Source organism: Pleurodeles waltl, chromosome 2_1, assembly GCF_031143425.1.
Source record: "Pleurodeles waltl isolate 20211129_DDA chromosome 2_1, aPleWal1.hap1.20221129, whole genome shotgun sequence".
Classification (NCBI taxonomy): domain Eukaryota; kingdom Metazoa; phylum Chordata; class Amphibia; order Caudata; family Salamandridae; genus Pleurodeles; species Pleurodeles waltl.
In genome coordinates this window covers 575,594,242-575,611,668 of record NC_090438.1, presented here as the reverse complement: position 1 = coordinate 575,611,668, position 17,427 = coordinate 575,594,242, and the positions used below count along the sequence as shown (strand labels likewise).

Below are 17,427 nucleotides of genomic sequence, written 5' to 3'. Positions count from 1 at the left end.
ACCCCCCCTACCAGCACCGCCCTCCCAGCAGCCCCTCAGCCTTTGCCCCGTACCCGCTCACCCATGAGGGTGGGCATCACCTTCGCCCCAGGTACCTCAGGCCCTGCCCCAGTCACCCCTGCTGCCCTCAGTGAGGAGGCCATTGACCTCCTCAGGTCCCTCACTGTTGGCCAGTCTACCATTCTGAATGCCATCCAGGGTGTAGAGAGGCAGTTGCAACAAACCAATGCAATGGAGGGCATTCATTCTGGTCAGGCGGCCCTTCAGCGAGCTTTTCAGACTCTGGCCTCAGCACTGATGGCAGCCATTGTCCCCGTCTCTAACCTCACCCTCCAACTTCCTCCACCACAACCCAATCCCCTGTACCTCAGCCTATCCCAAGCACACCTACAGACCAACATGCACACACGTCAACACACAAGGGAAGCTCAGGCACACATAAGCACCACACATCTCACAGGCACTCACGCAAGCATCACACACATGCAGACACAACAACATCCACTGCCTCCACTGTGTCCCCCTCCTCCTCGTCTCCCTCCTCCCTCCCAGTCTCGTCTACACTCACACCTGCATGCACTACCTCTACAGCCACTACGTCCCTCTCCAGCACACCCACCACCACACCCCACTCACGTGCAGTCACCACCCCCACTACCATTCACACGTCCCCTGTGTCCTCTCCCAGTGTGTCTGTGACGCCCCCTCCCAAGATACACAAACGCAGGCACACACCCACCCAACAGCCATCCACCTCACGACAGCCTCCAGCGCATGCACCTTCACCCAGAGTCACCAAACGTACACCTCCAACAACCACCACCTCTTCCTCCACTCCCGAACCCCCTCCAGCTACCCGTCCCAGTGTGTCCAAAAAACTTTTCCTGTCCAACTTTGACCTCTTTCCCACACCTCCCCACCCCGTCCGTCTCATAGGTCCCGAACTAGCACCTCAGACACAACATCTCCAGGACCAGTGGTGCCTGTAGTCACCGGAATCTGGAGTGCACCGGCTACCAGGGCAGCCAGTGTGGCACGGAGCCACAGCACAGACAGTCCCCCACCTGTGAAGCATCAGAAGTTGGCCAGTGCCCGGTGGGAGAGGGGGAAGACTATAGCCACCAAAGCCGCTCCCAGGGGTCCTGGTGGGAGTGTGGAGTCAGCTGTGACACCTTCCAAGGTGGGGAAGGGCCACAAGAAACCCAGCAAGTCTGGGAAGAGCAGCACAGCGGAGAAGACCGCCATCATCCCGATGCCCAGGAGTCCACCTCCAGCAACATCCCAGCTACCCAGGACAGGACCGCCAGCACTAGCCCAGCTGCCCAGGAGCCCACCACCAGCACCAGGCCAGCTGCCCAGGAGGCCAGCGCCAGCCCACCTGCCCAGGAGGCCACCGCCAGGACCAGGCCAGCTGCCCAGGAGGCCACTGCCAGCACCATCCCAGCTGCCCGGGAGGCCACCACCAGCACCAGCCCAGCTGCCCAGGAGGCCCCCGGCAGCACCAGCCCAGCTGCCCAGGAGGCCACCGCCAGCACCAGCCCACCTGCCCAGGAGGCCCCCGCCAGCACTAGCCCTGCTGGGCCTTGAAGTATCGCCAGCAAAAGCCCCGCTGGGCCATGAAGGACCGCCAGCAAAAGCCCCGCTGGGCCATGAAGGACGGCCAGCAAAAGCCCCGCTGGGCCATGAAGGACTGCCAGCAAAAGCCCCACTGGGCCATGAAGGACCGCTAGCAGCTTAGACCCTACAATGGAGACCTACATCTCAAGCACCGCTGAACAGGGCACCGCCATCTCAAGCACCGCTGAACAGGGCACCGCCGTCTCAAGCACCGCTGAACAGGGCACCGCCGTCTCAAGCACCGCTGAAGAGGGCACCGCCGTCTCAAACACCGCTGCACAGGGCACCGCCGTCTCAAGCACCGCTGAAGAGGGCACCGCCGTCTCAAGCACAGCTGAAGAGGGCACCGCCATCTCAAGCACCGTTGAAGAGGGCACCGCCGTCTCAAGCACCGCTGCACAGGGCACCACCATCTCAAGCACCGCTGAACAGGGCACCACCGTCTCAAGCACCGCTGCACAGGGCACCGCCATCTCAAGCACCGCTGAACAGGGCACCGCCGTCTCAAGCACCGCTGGTCCATGAGCAGCAAGGGCACTGACACAACTGAGTCCGTCAAAGGGTGAATGATGCACTCTGGACACCAAGCCCCCTCCAGAACCAGTGGAGAAAAGCATCCACTACCCCAATCCTTGGCAGGATGAAGCACTCTGGGCACCATGCCCCCTCCAGAACCAGTGGAGAAAAGCATCCACTACCCCAATCCTTGGCAGGATGAAGCACTGTGGGCACCAAGCCCCCTCCAGAACCAGTGGAGAAAAGCATCCACTACCCCAATCCTTGGCAAGATGAAGCACTCTGGGCACCATGCCCCCTCCAGACCCAGTGGAGACTGTCATCCACTTGTGAGACTGTGGCATTGCACTCCCCAGGATATGGCACTGGGCAACCCACCCACTGTAGAGACTTGAGAGACTGTGGCTTTGCACTCCCCAGGATATGGCAGTGGGCAACCCACCCACTGTAGAGACTTGAGAGACTGTGGCTTTGCACTCCCCAGGATATGGCAGTGGGCAAACTACCCACTGTAGAGATTTGAGAGACTGTGGCTTTGCACTCCCCAGCATATGGCAGTGGGCAAACCACCCACTGTAGATACTTGAGAGACTGTGGCTTTGCACTCCCCAGGATATGGCAGTGGGCAACCCACCCACTGTAGAGACTTGAGAGACTGTGGCTTTGCACTCCCCAGGATAAAGCAGTGGGCAAACCACCCACTGTAGAGACTTGAGAGACTGTGGCTTTGCACTCCCCAGGATATGGCAGTGGGCAACCCACCCACTGTATAGACTTGAGAGACTGTGGCTTTGCACTCCCCAGGCTTGAACAGTGGGCATGTGGCCCCCTCGTGGATTTGGCGTCGTGCACTCAAGCGGCTGGGGTGACCCCCCTTTCCCTCCCCCTGAGGTGCCTGTTTAGTTGCTCTCTGATGCCCCTGCAGTGTTCTCTCCGTCATGGTCGGGGATCTTGTGTGGGCCTCGCCCATACCGTGTGGTCCCAGTGTTCCACAGACTTTCTTAGTGCACTACCTAGACTACTATGCTTGGTATATATTATGTACATGGTGTACATATATATTTCTGCCTACTTGCTTTTAATATATTACAATGTTTACACTCATTTTCTATTGTCTTTGCATTCTTCTAGGGGGTTTGGGGGGTGTAACTGTGATGTATTGATATGCATTAGTGTGTGTGTGTTGTAGTGGGTGAGGGTGGGGGTGGGGGTGTTGCGTGTGTGTGTCCCTGTTTTTTTCCTCCCCCCTCCCCTGTGTCGTAGGTGCAGTACTCACCGTGGTCTTCGCCGCTGGCATTCGTGCTCCTGGTAGAGGAGCAGGAAGACTATTGCAGGGAGGATTTGGAGTTCCGGGTCCATGGCGTCCTCATTCCTCGTGGGGTGTGTAGAGGTGAGTGATTCCTGTTTCCGCCGTGTTTTTATCCGCAGTGAATCCGCCCAGGAAAAGGTGGCGGATTGGCCTGTCATAATAGTGTGGGCGGTACATTGTCTCCCGCCTGTCTGTTGGCGGTGACCACCGCGCTGTTTGTTTGTACCGCCGTGGCGGTCGGAGTGTTAAAGTGGCTGTCTTTGTTGGCGGTTTCCGCCTCGGTCGTAATTGCAAAATTTTTACCACCGGCCTGTTGGCGGTCTTACCGCCGCTTTAACACCGACCGCCAGGGTTGTAATGACCACCTATATCCATAGAGTCTTACTGTTCCCAGGAAAAACATTAAAAAATAAATGGATGAGATAGTTAATTTCCTGAAAGCATAATGGGTTTGCCTTTTAGTTTCCCTCACACAATACTATATGCTTTGCTGAGAGTAGACCGTGCGGAACAGAAAGCAATTTATCATAGGAAAATTAAACTGGTGCATCAGTGGTAGCATCAAAGGCATGGTGACTGCAACATTGTATATTTTACATACTATTAGAACGTGCTATCTTGCTGCAAATATTACACTGCAGCTGCCAATTGTCCTCCCTCTTGTGGCAGACGCACTCTCTTATGACATTTCTAAATATATTTTATATTTTATGACACACCTAAATAGCTACTAAATTCACATGAGCTACCTAAAACGTCTTCCCAACTGTCCTCAACTCCAAATAATCTCGAAGAGTTGAGGGACGGATGTATTATTTATTGCATTAGACCAGGGTAAGATCTGTTTTGAAAAAGTAGACAAAAATCAAACCTAAAATTGATGATTCATTGAATTCTGCCTCAATTATTGAAAGAAACATTTTCTCACCCCCGTCCTCTTTCAGTAGCAAGTTTTCCACCGAGCAACTCTTGAGCATGTGAGTCCATTATTTATCTGCTGAGTGACATGTTGCTTGGGCTGGTCAAATATGATAGGTGTCACATGGCAACGAATCAATGAGCCCATTCCAGTATCTACAGGGAAAAAAAAATAATCAGCACTTTAAATAATATAATTGACACATCTATTTTTATGTTTTGACAAACCTGAAAATATTTACTTTGACAAAATATTGTTTTGTTATTCAATGAAGTCAAAGTCTTATGTTGTCTGATTTTGCCTATTCTGCCCAAAAGCAGTGATCAATATTAAAAAATTTAGTTGTTGGGGGATTGGTTATCTCTTCGGAATGCATAGCACTTTTGTTTAGTGGACCTAGTTTTCAGTGGTATATGCAGGTAAACACATGAATAGAAACAAGAACTACCCAATTCTCATGAAAAAGAACCAAGATAATATATTATAAGGCAACATTGTACGAAATAGATCAAAGATATTTCCGAAAAAACTTGCAAATGTCACTCAGTAAAATAAAAGATGCAAGAAATATATGGTGAGCAAAACAGTGAAGTCATAGGCCACACAGTGCCTAGGTTGCCTGAAACAAGTCTGAAATGTTTGGAAAAGTTGCAAATATAGCTAAAAGGAAAGAGGAAACTGATGTCTGCAATACCACATTGACAGAAGGTGCAAAAGTGCCTGCTTACTACGAAGTGTGCTATGAACAACACGCATTGCCCAGGGATTAACAGCCATTTTTTTTTTTACTTTGCTGGCCTGAGTCAATTGGTCATCAATTGGGATGGGAGTGGCGTCAGTGTATAAACAGCGCGATATATGCAATCTAAGAGATGTGTCTTTGACTGCAAGGTTCCGGCAGCCTCAAAGACAGACCCATCTTCGCTCTCACTTGGCTGACTCCTTTCAATGTGATTTAATGGGTCAATAAATCTCTTCCCTCAACTAACGTGATGGGCAACCCTGGAAATCCGCCTGTATTCTTACTGATCACGGATGTTTGGACCACCCTTCTAAGCACATTTGTAAAGAAATGACTCCATTTTCCTAATGACCAGAACGTTCTGTCTCTCTAGACTTGCCATTTGTAGGATGTCTTTTAAAGTATGTTGTAAGTTGCAGTCTGCTTGGAGGTCAGCATACTGGCATTGGTTTTGAAATGAAGTAAGATTGCTTGGCAGATGTGGTTTTGTTTAAGTAGCTATAAATGCAGTAGAATTAATAACTGTAATAGATAAGCATAAGAATAAGAATGGAAATAAGAAAAAAGAATAAGAATAAGAACAAGAACATGATTAAGAATGGTACAACAATGTACCAAGGACAAAATGCACATTGTTAATTACAGTGAGCTTCCAGTGGCTGTATTATGAATGCAGCACACATGCCCTGTTTAGGTCATGGCACAAACAGGGAAAGTGCACCACATTACAAAGAATGCACTGCCCCAGGGCAGCCATTCAAGTGATATACAGAGCAGCTGCTTGAAAGCTGCTCCATACTTCACAGTGCAAGTGGCAACCTGCCTGCTCTTTCAAGAGGAGAGAGAGATCCTCTTGCAGGTGGGTGCAGTGAGTGACTGCATCAGCCTGCAGGGGGATGGTTGGAGGATATATGAGGCACCCTTCCCTCACCCTCCCACCCCCCCAAAAGGGCTGCCTTAAGGAGGTACACTGAAAGTGTGCCACATTTTTGTGGCGCACTTTCAGTGCTCTTCCTTGAAGTCATATTGCCTCTTCAAAAGAAACTCTGGAATGGGGCCTCCTAGACATGGCTTTAAACTGAAGACTTTTCCACAGTGAAACTCATCTAAAGTACTAAAGCAACACCAAAACAGAATTAAGGTCGGAAAACAAAACATTAACGTTCCCAAGTTAATTTAGTAAAAAGAAAAAAATATACAATCAACAAAATGAAAAAAAAATTGTCAAAATTGGATTAACAAACGTGGCAATTTAACATTTCAAAGTTTGTAACCCAAAAAGTGCAAAGAAAATAAAGAGCACCAATATAAGTCAATTGTGTAATTTCAAGTCTAAGGCATTAGTCATTTGTCCGAGTCAAGATTTTTGCCTTATCATATACACCTTTTTGTAGGTCCGAAACCCCTCCAGTAAGGCAAGGCAGGATGCTATTATCGCAGAGAGCACCACAAGGTCGGATGGTTTTTCTGGGTAGTCCCACAGTAGTCTTGAACTTTGCCTGACAAATCTCAGATCCGGTCAAACTGGTAATTCTTTGCTGCCTGGGTCACCTGCATTTTTGGAGCCTTGGCACCTTGGACCCTTCAGAGGTCAAAATATTCAACATCCCCACTTCCAGGAGATGCTAGAATCTTCTTCTTGCTCACTCCTGTTATCTCTAAACAGCTGGGGGAGAGTTATGGGGTCCAGGTCACAGTTCATCAATGAATGCCTGCCTCAATTACATATTTCAAACACAACACTCAGTAAGGTCCAATACAATCTACTGCCAAAAAGGCAGTTGTTTCTTCTGCTTAGGACCTCTTCTTCATGTTTTCTCGTCTCTTAGGGATAAAGGAGACCAGTTTTTGTGAACTGTGAGAACACTCCCTGAGCCCTGGATGCAGGGACAACTATGTGCAGGCCTCAGTCCTCCTACAAGCAGATAACAAGCAAACGGAATTATCTTCCCACGTCCAGTTGTGCTCTCATTAGCTGGTGGTGGGGAGCAATTTATATCATGCAAACTAGATGGTGTTTGGTGATAACTCCTGAACCATAGACTTCCACAGCTCAACTATGCCACCTTAGAAGCAGGTCCTGTTTATCCTGCTGCAATGTATCCTGAAAGCCTTTGTTAAAGATAATATGATACCTGCTCTGAAGTCCACAACTCCCAAACTCTACCTAGGGCCTGCCTTGTAGAAGTGAGGACACATTACTGCAAACTTCCCCTGGCCGTTGTTGAAAGTGATTTCCTCTTAACTGGGAGAAGAATTAAGAAGTCTGTAAACGAATCAACTTCAAAGGCCTCTGCTACAATAGGCCCCTAGTTGGCACACACATGTCTTAAGCCAAGCCTCAGCATGGAAATATTCCGTATCACCTGTTCCTTTCAGTACTCCCAGCTCCAAAATTCAAGGATAAATGTGGAGTGATTATTCCTCCAAGCCTTTCTTTTCTCAGAGTCAGCTCTTTTTGCTTTCATCAGAGACATGTTTTGTGCCCCTGTTTTGTGGAGTTAGTTATTACTAAACATTTAAGGCAGAAAATAGTTTCTTCAAAAGTTACCTTCCTGCTATATTTAGAAACAAATCTTGCTTACACCACTGAAAAACTGACTTTTATTCGCAAACTATAATTCTGAATAAGAAAAGCTACAGTGGCCTATGTAGCGAACATAGCATTTTGTAGCTAATCACTGATGTAACATACTATTCTTAAAATTTAGCTTATGCATTTTGATATATTAAGCACCCAGCTTTGTGCATTAGGCGCACTTGGGGTGACCTAGCTCATATGTAAGGCTAGGGGTGGGTGTTCTGCACACCAACATGTTTTTGACATCTGCTACAGCAGTGTTCAGACTTCAGTTACTGAGGCCACAGTAGTTGGCCTGAATCTGGCACAATACAGTCATGCATTTGGGCGGCATAAGTGTACACTGAAGCAAAAATATGATATTTAACTTACTTTTTCTGATGGATTTCCTGCACCAAAGTACTGTGGTCCTACCAAAAAATAAATAAGCCAGTTGGCGTTAAGCCAATATTCGCTATGTGCTATGGCTAGAAGACATGCCCTCTAAGTCTGATTGGCATTCTCGCAGTGCCCAGAGTCTAAGTATCGCCCAAAAGATGTGAACAATGAAAATGTGACCTACATGTGGTAACTTTGGAGTTGAATTATATCTATAATAATGGAAATTGCGTGAGTATCTACAGACACTTTTTTTTTTCAGAAAACGTTGTCAAAAGTGTATCAAATAGAATCACTATGATGCAAATGTGTAACTGCCAAAGTTCTAGACTACCGGGGAAAACTGCATTTTGATCTGAAATACATTCTAACTACACAACCACAGCATGAAGTGAAAGCATTTCTGAAAGTTTTAACATAAGCACTTATGGCTACCTCTGATGCCTTATGTCCCTTGAAAGAAACTCCTTACCCTTTAGGTGTGTGAGGTAATTATGTGAGCAGGATATTACAAGCCTTGTTATTACCTGGTCAACCTTAGCAACGCTTTAGCTACAAAACTTCGGTTTACTTTCAGGCAGTAAAGCCGCGGTCAAAAAAGGGCAACCAACCCCTGGTTTACCCCTGGCCCAAGGAATCCACCATGGCGGCGCTGCTTGCAGCACCGGCAAGGGGATTCCGACCCCCTTCCCGCCAGGAACAGGATGGCGGGAACGGTGTCGTGGGGCCCCTGGGGGCCCCATAAAGATTTTCATTGTCTGCTGTGCAGACACTGAAAATCGCAAAGGGTGCCACTGCACCCGTCGCACCCCTTCAACTCCGCCGGCTCCATTCGGAGCCGGCTTCATTGTTGAAGGGGCTTTCCCGCTGGGGCGGCCTTCTGGCGGTCGCCCGCCGGCCCAGCGGGAAAGTCAGAATGACCGCCGCCGTCATTTGACCGCGGTACAGTCTTTTGGCGGTTCCCGCCAGGTGGGCGGCTTCTGCCGCCCGCCGGGGTCGGAATGACCCCCTCAGTCTGCTATTGTGATCTTTCCTCAAAAGAGAAGAGCCCTAATATGTTGCAAATGATATAGCCTGATAAATATCTCCAAATGGAATGCCAAAACTTACAATAAATAAGGTTTTACAGGTTAAATATTTTGCACACTGTTAGAAACGGGGTCTCTGGTTGGCTGTCATTTTCCACTCTCTCCAAGCAGGGACCTCACTGTAGTCAGGGTAAGGGAGATAGACTCCTAAGACAACCCCTGCTCACCCCTTCGTAGCTTGCCACAAACAGCCAGGCTTATCTTAAAGGCAATGTGTAAAGTATTTCTACCAACACACACAGTAATACAGTGAAACATTACAAAAGGGACACAAAACCAGTTAAAATATTTAGCCAATATGTATCTAAATCAAAGAAGACCAAAATGACAAGAATCCAGCATACACAGGCAAAGTTATGAATTTTTTAACTAAAAAGAGTTTTAATCCATAGAAATCAATGGATGCATTGTTTTTACACACAGTACCTGGTTTGCATCAAAAATAAAGCTGCACGGGTCAGCATACATCGGAAAAGTAAGCGATTCGTTGATTGCTGACTCGCAAGTGAGGCTGCGCATCGTTTCTTTCCTGGTCGGGTAGGCGGGCATTGTTTTTCTCTCCCGCAGAAGAGCGGTGCATCAATTTCCAGACAGGCAGCTTCAGGTCCATGCAGGTTCACCGTGCATTTGACACCCAGCGATGATGCTTGAAAAATCCTGGTGCGCGGTGGTGAACAGCCATGCTGCATGGGTGATGCATTAATTTTGTCAGCCACCAGCAGGTGTGGCGTTGATTTTCCAGCTGCAAAGCATGTGGTGCATCGATCTTTCAGCCGCAAAGAAGGTGTTGAGTCTTTTATTTTTTCTTGCACGGCTCCTGTGCCTGGATTTCAGTCTTGGTTCCACCAGCTTCTCCTCTCCAGGGCCCAGCGACTGGATTGGGCACCACTTGGCAGGGTGGAAGTCACAGCAGGAGAGTCCAGGTGCTGGCAGAGGAAGTCTTTGATGGCCCAGAGACTTCAGAACAGGGGGCAAGTTCAGTCCAAGAACTTGGATATACTTTGCAAGCAGGAAAACACAGCAAAGTCCAGTCTTTGTCCTCTTAAAGGCAGAAGCAGCAACTGTAGGCCAACCCAGCAAAGGACATTCACAGGCAAAGGGACAGTACTCCTCCTCCAGCTCTTCAGCTCTTCTCCTTGGCAGAGGTTCCTCTTGATCCAGAACTAATCTAAAACTCTGGGGATTTGGGTCCACTACTTATACCCAGTTCTGCCTTTGAAGGAGGCACACTTCAAAGGAAAGTCTCTGTTGTTGACAAGATCCTGCCTTGCCCAAGCCTGGCCCAGACACACACAAGGTGGTTGGAGACTGCATTGTGTGAGAACAGGTAAAGCCCTTTCAGGTGAAATTGTCAGCTCCTGCCTCTCCACTCTAGCTCAGGAGACTCATTAGAATATGCAGGCTACACCCCAGTTCCCTTTGTGTCACTGTCTACAGGGAATTCACAAACAGCCCAAATGTCAGTCTGACCCAGACGTGAATTCCACAGGCAGGCAGAGGCACAGAACGGCTAAGCAAGAAAATGCCCACTTTCTAAAAATGGCATTTTAAACTAACAATCTAAAACCAACTTTACCAAAGGATGTATTTTTAAAGTGTGAGTTCAGAGATCCCAAACTCCATATCTCTAAATGCTCCCAGTGGGAAAATGCACTTGCAAGATATTTCAAGGCAGTCCCCATGTTAACCTATGAGAGGGATAGCCCTGGCAATAGTGACAAACAAATTTAGCAGTATTTCAATATCAGGACATGTAAAGCACATCAGTACATGTCCTACCTTTAACATACACTGCACCCTACCCAATGGGCTACCTAGGGCCTTCCCTGGGGTGCCTTACAAGTACAAAAAGGGAAGGTTTGGACCTGGCAAGAGGGTACACTTGCCAGGTAGAATTGACAGTTTAAAACTGCACCCACAGACACTGCAGTGGCAGGTCTTAGACATGTTTACAGGGCTACTCGTGTGAGTGGCACAATCAGTTCTGCAGGCCCAGTAGTAGCATTTGATTTACAGGCCATGGGCACCTCTTGTGCACTTTATTAGGGACTTACTAGTACATCAAATATGCCAATCATGAAAAAGCCAATTAAACATATGGTTTACACAGAGCACTTGCACTTTAGCACTGGTCAGCAGTGGTAAAGTGCCCAGAGTACCAAAACCAGCAGAAACAAAATCTAGCACACAGTCAAAAATACAGGAAGCATAGGCAAAAAGACTGAGGAAACCACGCCAAAGATTCCAGGTCTAACACACACACAGTCAGCAAGGTTTTATGAAAGGTACCCACACACACGTCTGTTCATATTCACAAGCTTTTGACACAAATGGACGGTTGGTTTGCCACAACCTTGTTGCTTGAATCTTCCCCTATGTGTTGTTTAGTTTTCCATGGTAAATGTGACACTTCAATACTAGAAAGATATAAACTTACTTACCAAGCTTATTAGTATTTTACTTCGAGCCATATGAACATGCTCATGGTTTTACCTGCAAGTTTGATTCCCTAAGCATGTTCAGTAATGCAATGTCTATAGGTGCCAAGTGGGAGGGTGGATTAAACTGAAATTAAACATTGGAATGTTGGGATTTCCATTTCAGACAATGGAGTGGTCTGGGCTTTTACTGGCTGGTAAAAGCCTGAAGCGTCAACATTCCAATGTTCTCTTTGTTCACAGAAAAAGATGTGAACAAAGGCATCATGGTGCCCAAAGAGATTCTAATCCCGTCGGGCTCCATGAGGACTTTGTTTTATTTATTAGAACATTCTGCCCTCTAGGGGCAGAATATTCTAATAGCCTTAGAGCCTGCCACAGCGGGCTCTACCGGCCATTAAAAGCCCGCTCCCTTGTTTAACGTTGGAGCGGGCCTTTAGTGGCCACACCGGGCTCTAAGGCTTTAATAGACTGCTGACAGCAGAGCCAATGATGTCAGTGCTTTCAGGTGCATTTTGGTCAATGGCTTTTTGGTCGATGGTGGGATGTGGATGGTCACTTTTACAATCTGGGAAACACCTCATGTTGCCCAAGACAAGACAGGCCTTGCAGTTGAAATGGTGCAAATAAGGTAGTAAAAGCACTAGAAGGCAAAAGGTGGATGACAGAGGAAGACTTGGCAAGCATTACAGGTACTGTACTATATGTACATCTGTTGCAAAAACGTTAAGTATTGCTTAGTCGGCCCATTGGCACATATCGAGTAACAGTTCAAAGTGTACCAGAAACGCACCAAGGTCTTTAAGTCGGTAAGGGCCAGTGCACAGCAGCGGAGCTTGTGCACAGGTTTAAAGCTTATGAAAACATTTTATCTGTGTGTGAGCGTGTAATTTATTAGTTGTAGGGCTTGAGACCACGTCTTTGATTTCTCAAACTTAATCCAACCTCCTACCCTACTATATCTGTTTAACAATAGACAGGTGTAAAAAGTATGCGACACAAGAAAATGCTGTTTGTGTATGTGGGTATACAGAGCACACACCATAGGCACTGTTTTATTCCTTATAGTTCAGGGTTCTTAGACTGATCCACAAAGCGACAGAGCTAAAGTTATAAAATGATTGGAGGGCTGTGGTGTGAGTGTGTGGGTGGGTGCGTGCGTGTAAGAGGGAGGGGAGGATGTATTTTAAATGAAGAGTAATAAACCACAAAACATTTTTTCTTTCCAAAAATCGACTGGACACCCTACCACATCTTCTTAACTGGGTACAAATGTAAAGTATTGTGAGTGTCAGTGTGTGTCTATATCCAAGGGTCAGAAAATATGTTGACTGTACAATATAACGCTAACTACATTCCATTCATCCATTTGGGAGCTAGCACTGGCCCACCTACCCCTTTATAGCCTTAGAGCCCGTCATAGCGGGCTCTGCTGGCCATTAAAGGCCTGCTCCAGTGTTAAAGTCCCAAGCCAGTACAACTCACTATGCCCTGCTCTAAGGCTATTAGAACATTCTGCCACTAGAGGGAAGAATGTTCTAATAAATAAAACAAAGTCTTCATGGATTAACCCCTTCGCTGCCAGGCCTTTTCCCCCTCCTGTGCCAGGCCTTTTTTTGCCTATTTGGAGCAGTTCGCGCTTAGGCCCTCATAACTTTTTGTCCACATAAGCTAACCAAGCCAAATTTGCGTCCTTTTTTTCCAACATCCTTGGGATTCTAGAGGTACCCAGACTTTGTGCGTTCCCCTGAAGGAGGCCAAGAAATTAGCCAAAATACAGTGAAAATTTTGTTTTTTTTCAAAAAAATTGGAAAAAGTGGCTGCAGAAGAAGGCTTGTGGTTTTTCCCCTGAAAATGGCATCAACAAAGGGTTTGCGGTGCTAAACTCAGCAGCTTCCCAGCTTTCAGGAACAGGCAGACTTGAATCAGAAAACCGAGGTTTTCAACATAATTTGGGCATTTTACTGGGACATACCCCATTTTTGCAATTTTTTGTGCTTTCAGCCTCCTTCCAGTCAGTGACAGAAATTGGCATGAAACCAATGCTGGATCCCAGAAACCTAAACATTTCTGAAAAGTAGACAAAATGCTGAATTCAGCAAGGGGTCATTTGTGTAGATCCTACAAGGGTTTCCTACAGAAAACAACAACTGAAAATGAAAAATATTGAAATTGAGGTGAAAAAAACATCAATTTTCCTCTACGTTTTACTCTGTAACTTTTCCCTGCAATGTCAGATTATCGAAAGCAATATACCGTTACTTCTGCTGGACTCCTCTGGTTGCAGGGATATATAGGGCTTGTAGGTTCATCAAGAACCCGAGGAACCCAGAGACAATAAATGAGCTGCACCCTGCAGTGCGTTTTCATTCTATACCGGGTATACAGCAATTCATTTGCTGAAATATAAAGAGTAAAAAATTGCTATCAAGAAAACCTTTGTATTTCCAAAAAGGGCACAAGATAAGGTGTTGAGGAGCAGTGGTTATTTGCACATCTCTGAATTCTGGGGTGACCATACTAGCATGTGAATTACAGGGCATTTCTCAAATAGATGGCTTTTTTACACACTCTCCTATATTTGGAAGGAATAAATGTAGAGAAAGACAAGGGGCAATAACACTTGTTTTGCTAATCTATGTTCCCCCAAGTCTCCCGATAAAAATGATACCTCACTTGTGTGGGTAGGCCTAGCGCCCGCGACAGGAAACGCCCCAAAGCGCAACGTGGACACATCCAAATTTTTGAAAGAAAACAGAGGTGTTTTTTGCGAAGTGCCTACCTGTAGATTTTGGCCTCTAGCTCAGCCGGCACCTAGAGAAACCTACCAAACCTGTGCATTTCTGGAAACTAGACACCTAGGGGAATCCAAGGAGGGGTGACTTGCGGGGCTCGGACCAGGTTCTGTTACCCAGAATCCTTTGCAAACCTCAAAATTTGGCTAAAAAAACACATGTTCCTCACATTTCTTTGGCAGAAAGTTCTGGAATCTGAGAGGAGCCACAAATTTCCTTCCACCCAGCTGTTCCCCCAAGTCTCCCGATAAAAATGATACCTCACTTGTGTGGGTAGGCCTAGCGCCCGCGACAGGAAACGCCCCAAAGCGCAACGTGGACACATCCAAATTTTTGGAAGAAAACAGAGGTGTTTTTTGCCAAGTGCCTACCTGTAGATTTTGACCTCTAGCTCAGCCGGCACCTAGGGAAACCTACCAAACCTGTGCATTTCTGAAACTAGAGACTTAGGGGAATCCAAGATGGGGTGACTTGCGGGGCTCGGACCAGGTTCTGTTACGCAGAATCCTTTGCAAACCTCAAAATTTGGCTAAAAAAACACATGTTCCTCAAATGTCTGTGGCAGAAAGTTCTGGATCTGAGAGGAGCCACAAATTTCCTTCCACCCAGCGTTCCCCCAAGTCTCCCGATAAAAATGATACCTCACTTGTGTGGGTAGGCCTAGCGCCCGCGACAGGAAACGCCCCAAAGCGCAACGTGGACACATCCACATTTTTGAAAGATAACAGAGGTGTTTTTTGCGAAGTGCCTACCTGTAGATTTTGGCCTCTAGCTCAGCCGGCACCTAAGGAAACCTACCAAACCTGTGCATTTCTGAAAACTAGAGACCTAGGGGAATCCAAGGTGGGGTGACTTGCGGGCTCGGACCAGGTTCTGTTACCCAGAATCCTTTGCAAACCTCAAAATTTGGCTAAAAAAACACATGTTCCTCACATTTCTGTGGCAGAAAGTTCTGGAATCTGAGAGGAGCCACAAATTTCCTTCCACCCAGCGTTCCCCCAAGTCTCCCGATAAAAATGATACCTCACTTGTGTGGGTAGGCCTAGCGCACGCGACAGGAAACGCCCCAAAGCGCAACGTGGACACATCCAAATTTTTGGAAGAAAACAGAGGTGTTTTTTGCGAAGTGCCTACCTGTAGATTTTGGCCTCTAGCTCAGCCGGCACCTAGGGAAACCTACCAAACCTGTGCATTTCTGAAAACTAGAGACCTAGGGGAATCCAAGATGGGGTGACTTGCGGGGCTCGGACCAGGTTCTGTTACCCAGAATCCTTTGCAAACCTCAAAATGTGGCTAAAAAAACACATGTTCCTCACATTTCTGTGGCAGAAAGTTCTGGAATCTGAGAGGAGCCACAAATGTCCTTCCACCAAGCGTTCCCCCAAGTCTCCCGATAAAAATGATACCTCACTTGTGTGGGTAGGACTAGCGCCCACGAAAGGAAAGGGCCCAAAACACAACGTGGACACATCACATTTTTTTATAAAAAGCAGTGCCAACCTGTGGATTTTGGCCTGTAGCTCAGCCGGCACCTGGGGAAACCTAGCAAACCAGTGCATTTTTGAAAACTAGAAACCCAGGGGAATCCAAGATGGGGTGACTTGCGGGGCTCTGACCAGGTTATGTTACCCAGAATCCTTTGCAAACATCAAAATTTGGCCAAAAAAACACTTTTTCCTCTCATTTCGGTGACAGAAATTTCTGGAATCTGAGAGGAGCCACAAATTTCCTTCCACCCAGCGTTCCCCTAAGTCTCTCGGTAAAAATGGTACCTCACTTCTGAGGGTAGGCCTAGCGCCCACGAAAGGAAATGGCCCAAAACACAACGTGGACACAACATATTTTTTCACAGAAAACAGAGGTGTTTTTTGCAAGGTGCCTACCTGTGGAGTTTGGCCTGTAGCTCAGCCGGCCCCGGGGGGGGCAAGAAATGGCCTAAAATAACTTTCACCCCCCAAACCCCCCCCCCGGGAGCGACCCTTGCCTACGGGGTCGCTCCCCCTGTGTGAATTGGCACCAAAAAACAAATCCCCGGTGCCTAGCGGTTTCTGCCCCCTTGGGGGCAGAGTGACCTAAAATCGGCCAATCTGCCCCCAAGGCAGAAATGGCCTAAATACAATTTGCCCCCCAGGGGAGCGACCCTTGCCTGATGGGTCGCTCCCCATCTCTAAAAAAACAAAAAAAAAAACAAAAAAAAGAAAATTCCCCTGGCGCCTAGAGGTTTCGGCCTGATAATGGGCCGATCTGCCCCCAGGGGGGCAAGAAATGGCCTAAAATAAATTTCACACCCCCAACCCCCACCCCCCCCGGAGCGACCCTTGCCTACGGGGTCGCTCCCCCTGCGTGACATTGGCGCCAAAAAACAAGTCCCCGGTGCCTAGCGGTTTCTGCCCCCTTGGGGGCAGATTGACCTAAAATCGGCCAATCTGCCCCCAAGGGGGGCAGAAATGGCCTAAATACAATTTGCCCCCCAGGGGAGCGACCCTTGCCTGATGGGTCGCTCCCCATCTCTAAAAAAAAAAAAAAAAAATAATTCCCCTGGCGCCTAGAGGTTTCTGCCCCCACTGGGGGCAGAAATGGCCTGAAATAAATGTGCCCCCCTAACACCCACCCCCCTACCCGGGAGCGACCCTTGCCTACGGGGTCGCTCCCCCTGCGTGACATTGGCGCCGAAAAACAAATCCCAGGTGCCTAGTCATTTCTGCCCCCTTGGGGGCAGGTTGGCCTAAAATCGGCCAATCTGCCCCCAAGGGGGGCAGAAATGGCCTAAATACAATTTGCCCCCCAGGGCAGCGACCCTTGCCTGATGGGTCGCTCCCCATCTCTAAAAAAACTAACAAACAAAAAAAATAAAAACACAAAAAAACAATTTGCCCTGGCGCCTAGAGGTTTCTGCCCACCCCCCGGGGCAGATTGGCCTAATAATAGGCCGATCTGCACCAAGGGGGGGCAGAAATGGCCTAAAATAAATTTCCCCACCAACCCCCACCCCCCCCGGGAGCGACCCTTGCCTACGGGGTCGCTCCCCCTGCGTGACATTGGCG

At 47.8% G+C, this 17,427-nt stretch overlaps 1 protein-coding gene across 3 annotated transcripts in view; it reads right to left on the bottom strand.

The window, feature by feature from the left end:
• The window catches only part of ITPRID1 (ITPR interacting domain containing 1), a 506,204-nt gene that overhangs the window by 254,302 nt on the left and 234,475 nt on the right, over positions 1-17,427 (bottom strand). For all 3 annotated transcript variants that reach the window (XM_069215173.1, XM_069215186.1, XM_069215179.1), the window contains exon 2: positions 4,371-4,516. In XM_069215173.1, the coding sequence (XP_069071274.1) occupies positions 4,371-4,419 (49 nt within the window). In that variant the 5' untranslated portion in view covers positions 4,420-4,516. The remainder of the gene's footprint in view (positions 1-4,370; positions 4,517-17,427) is intronic.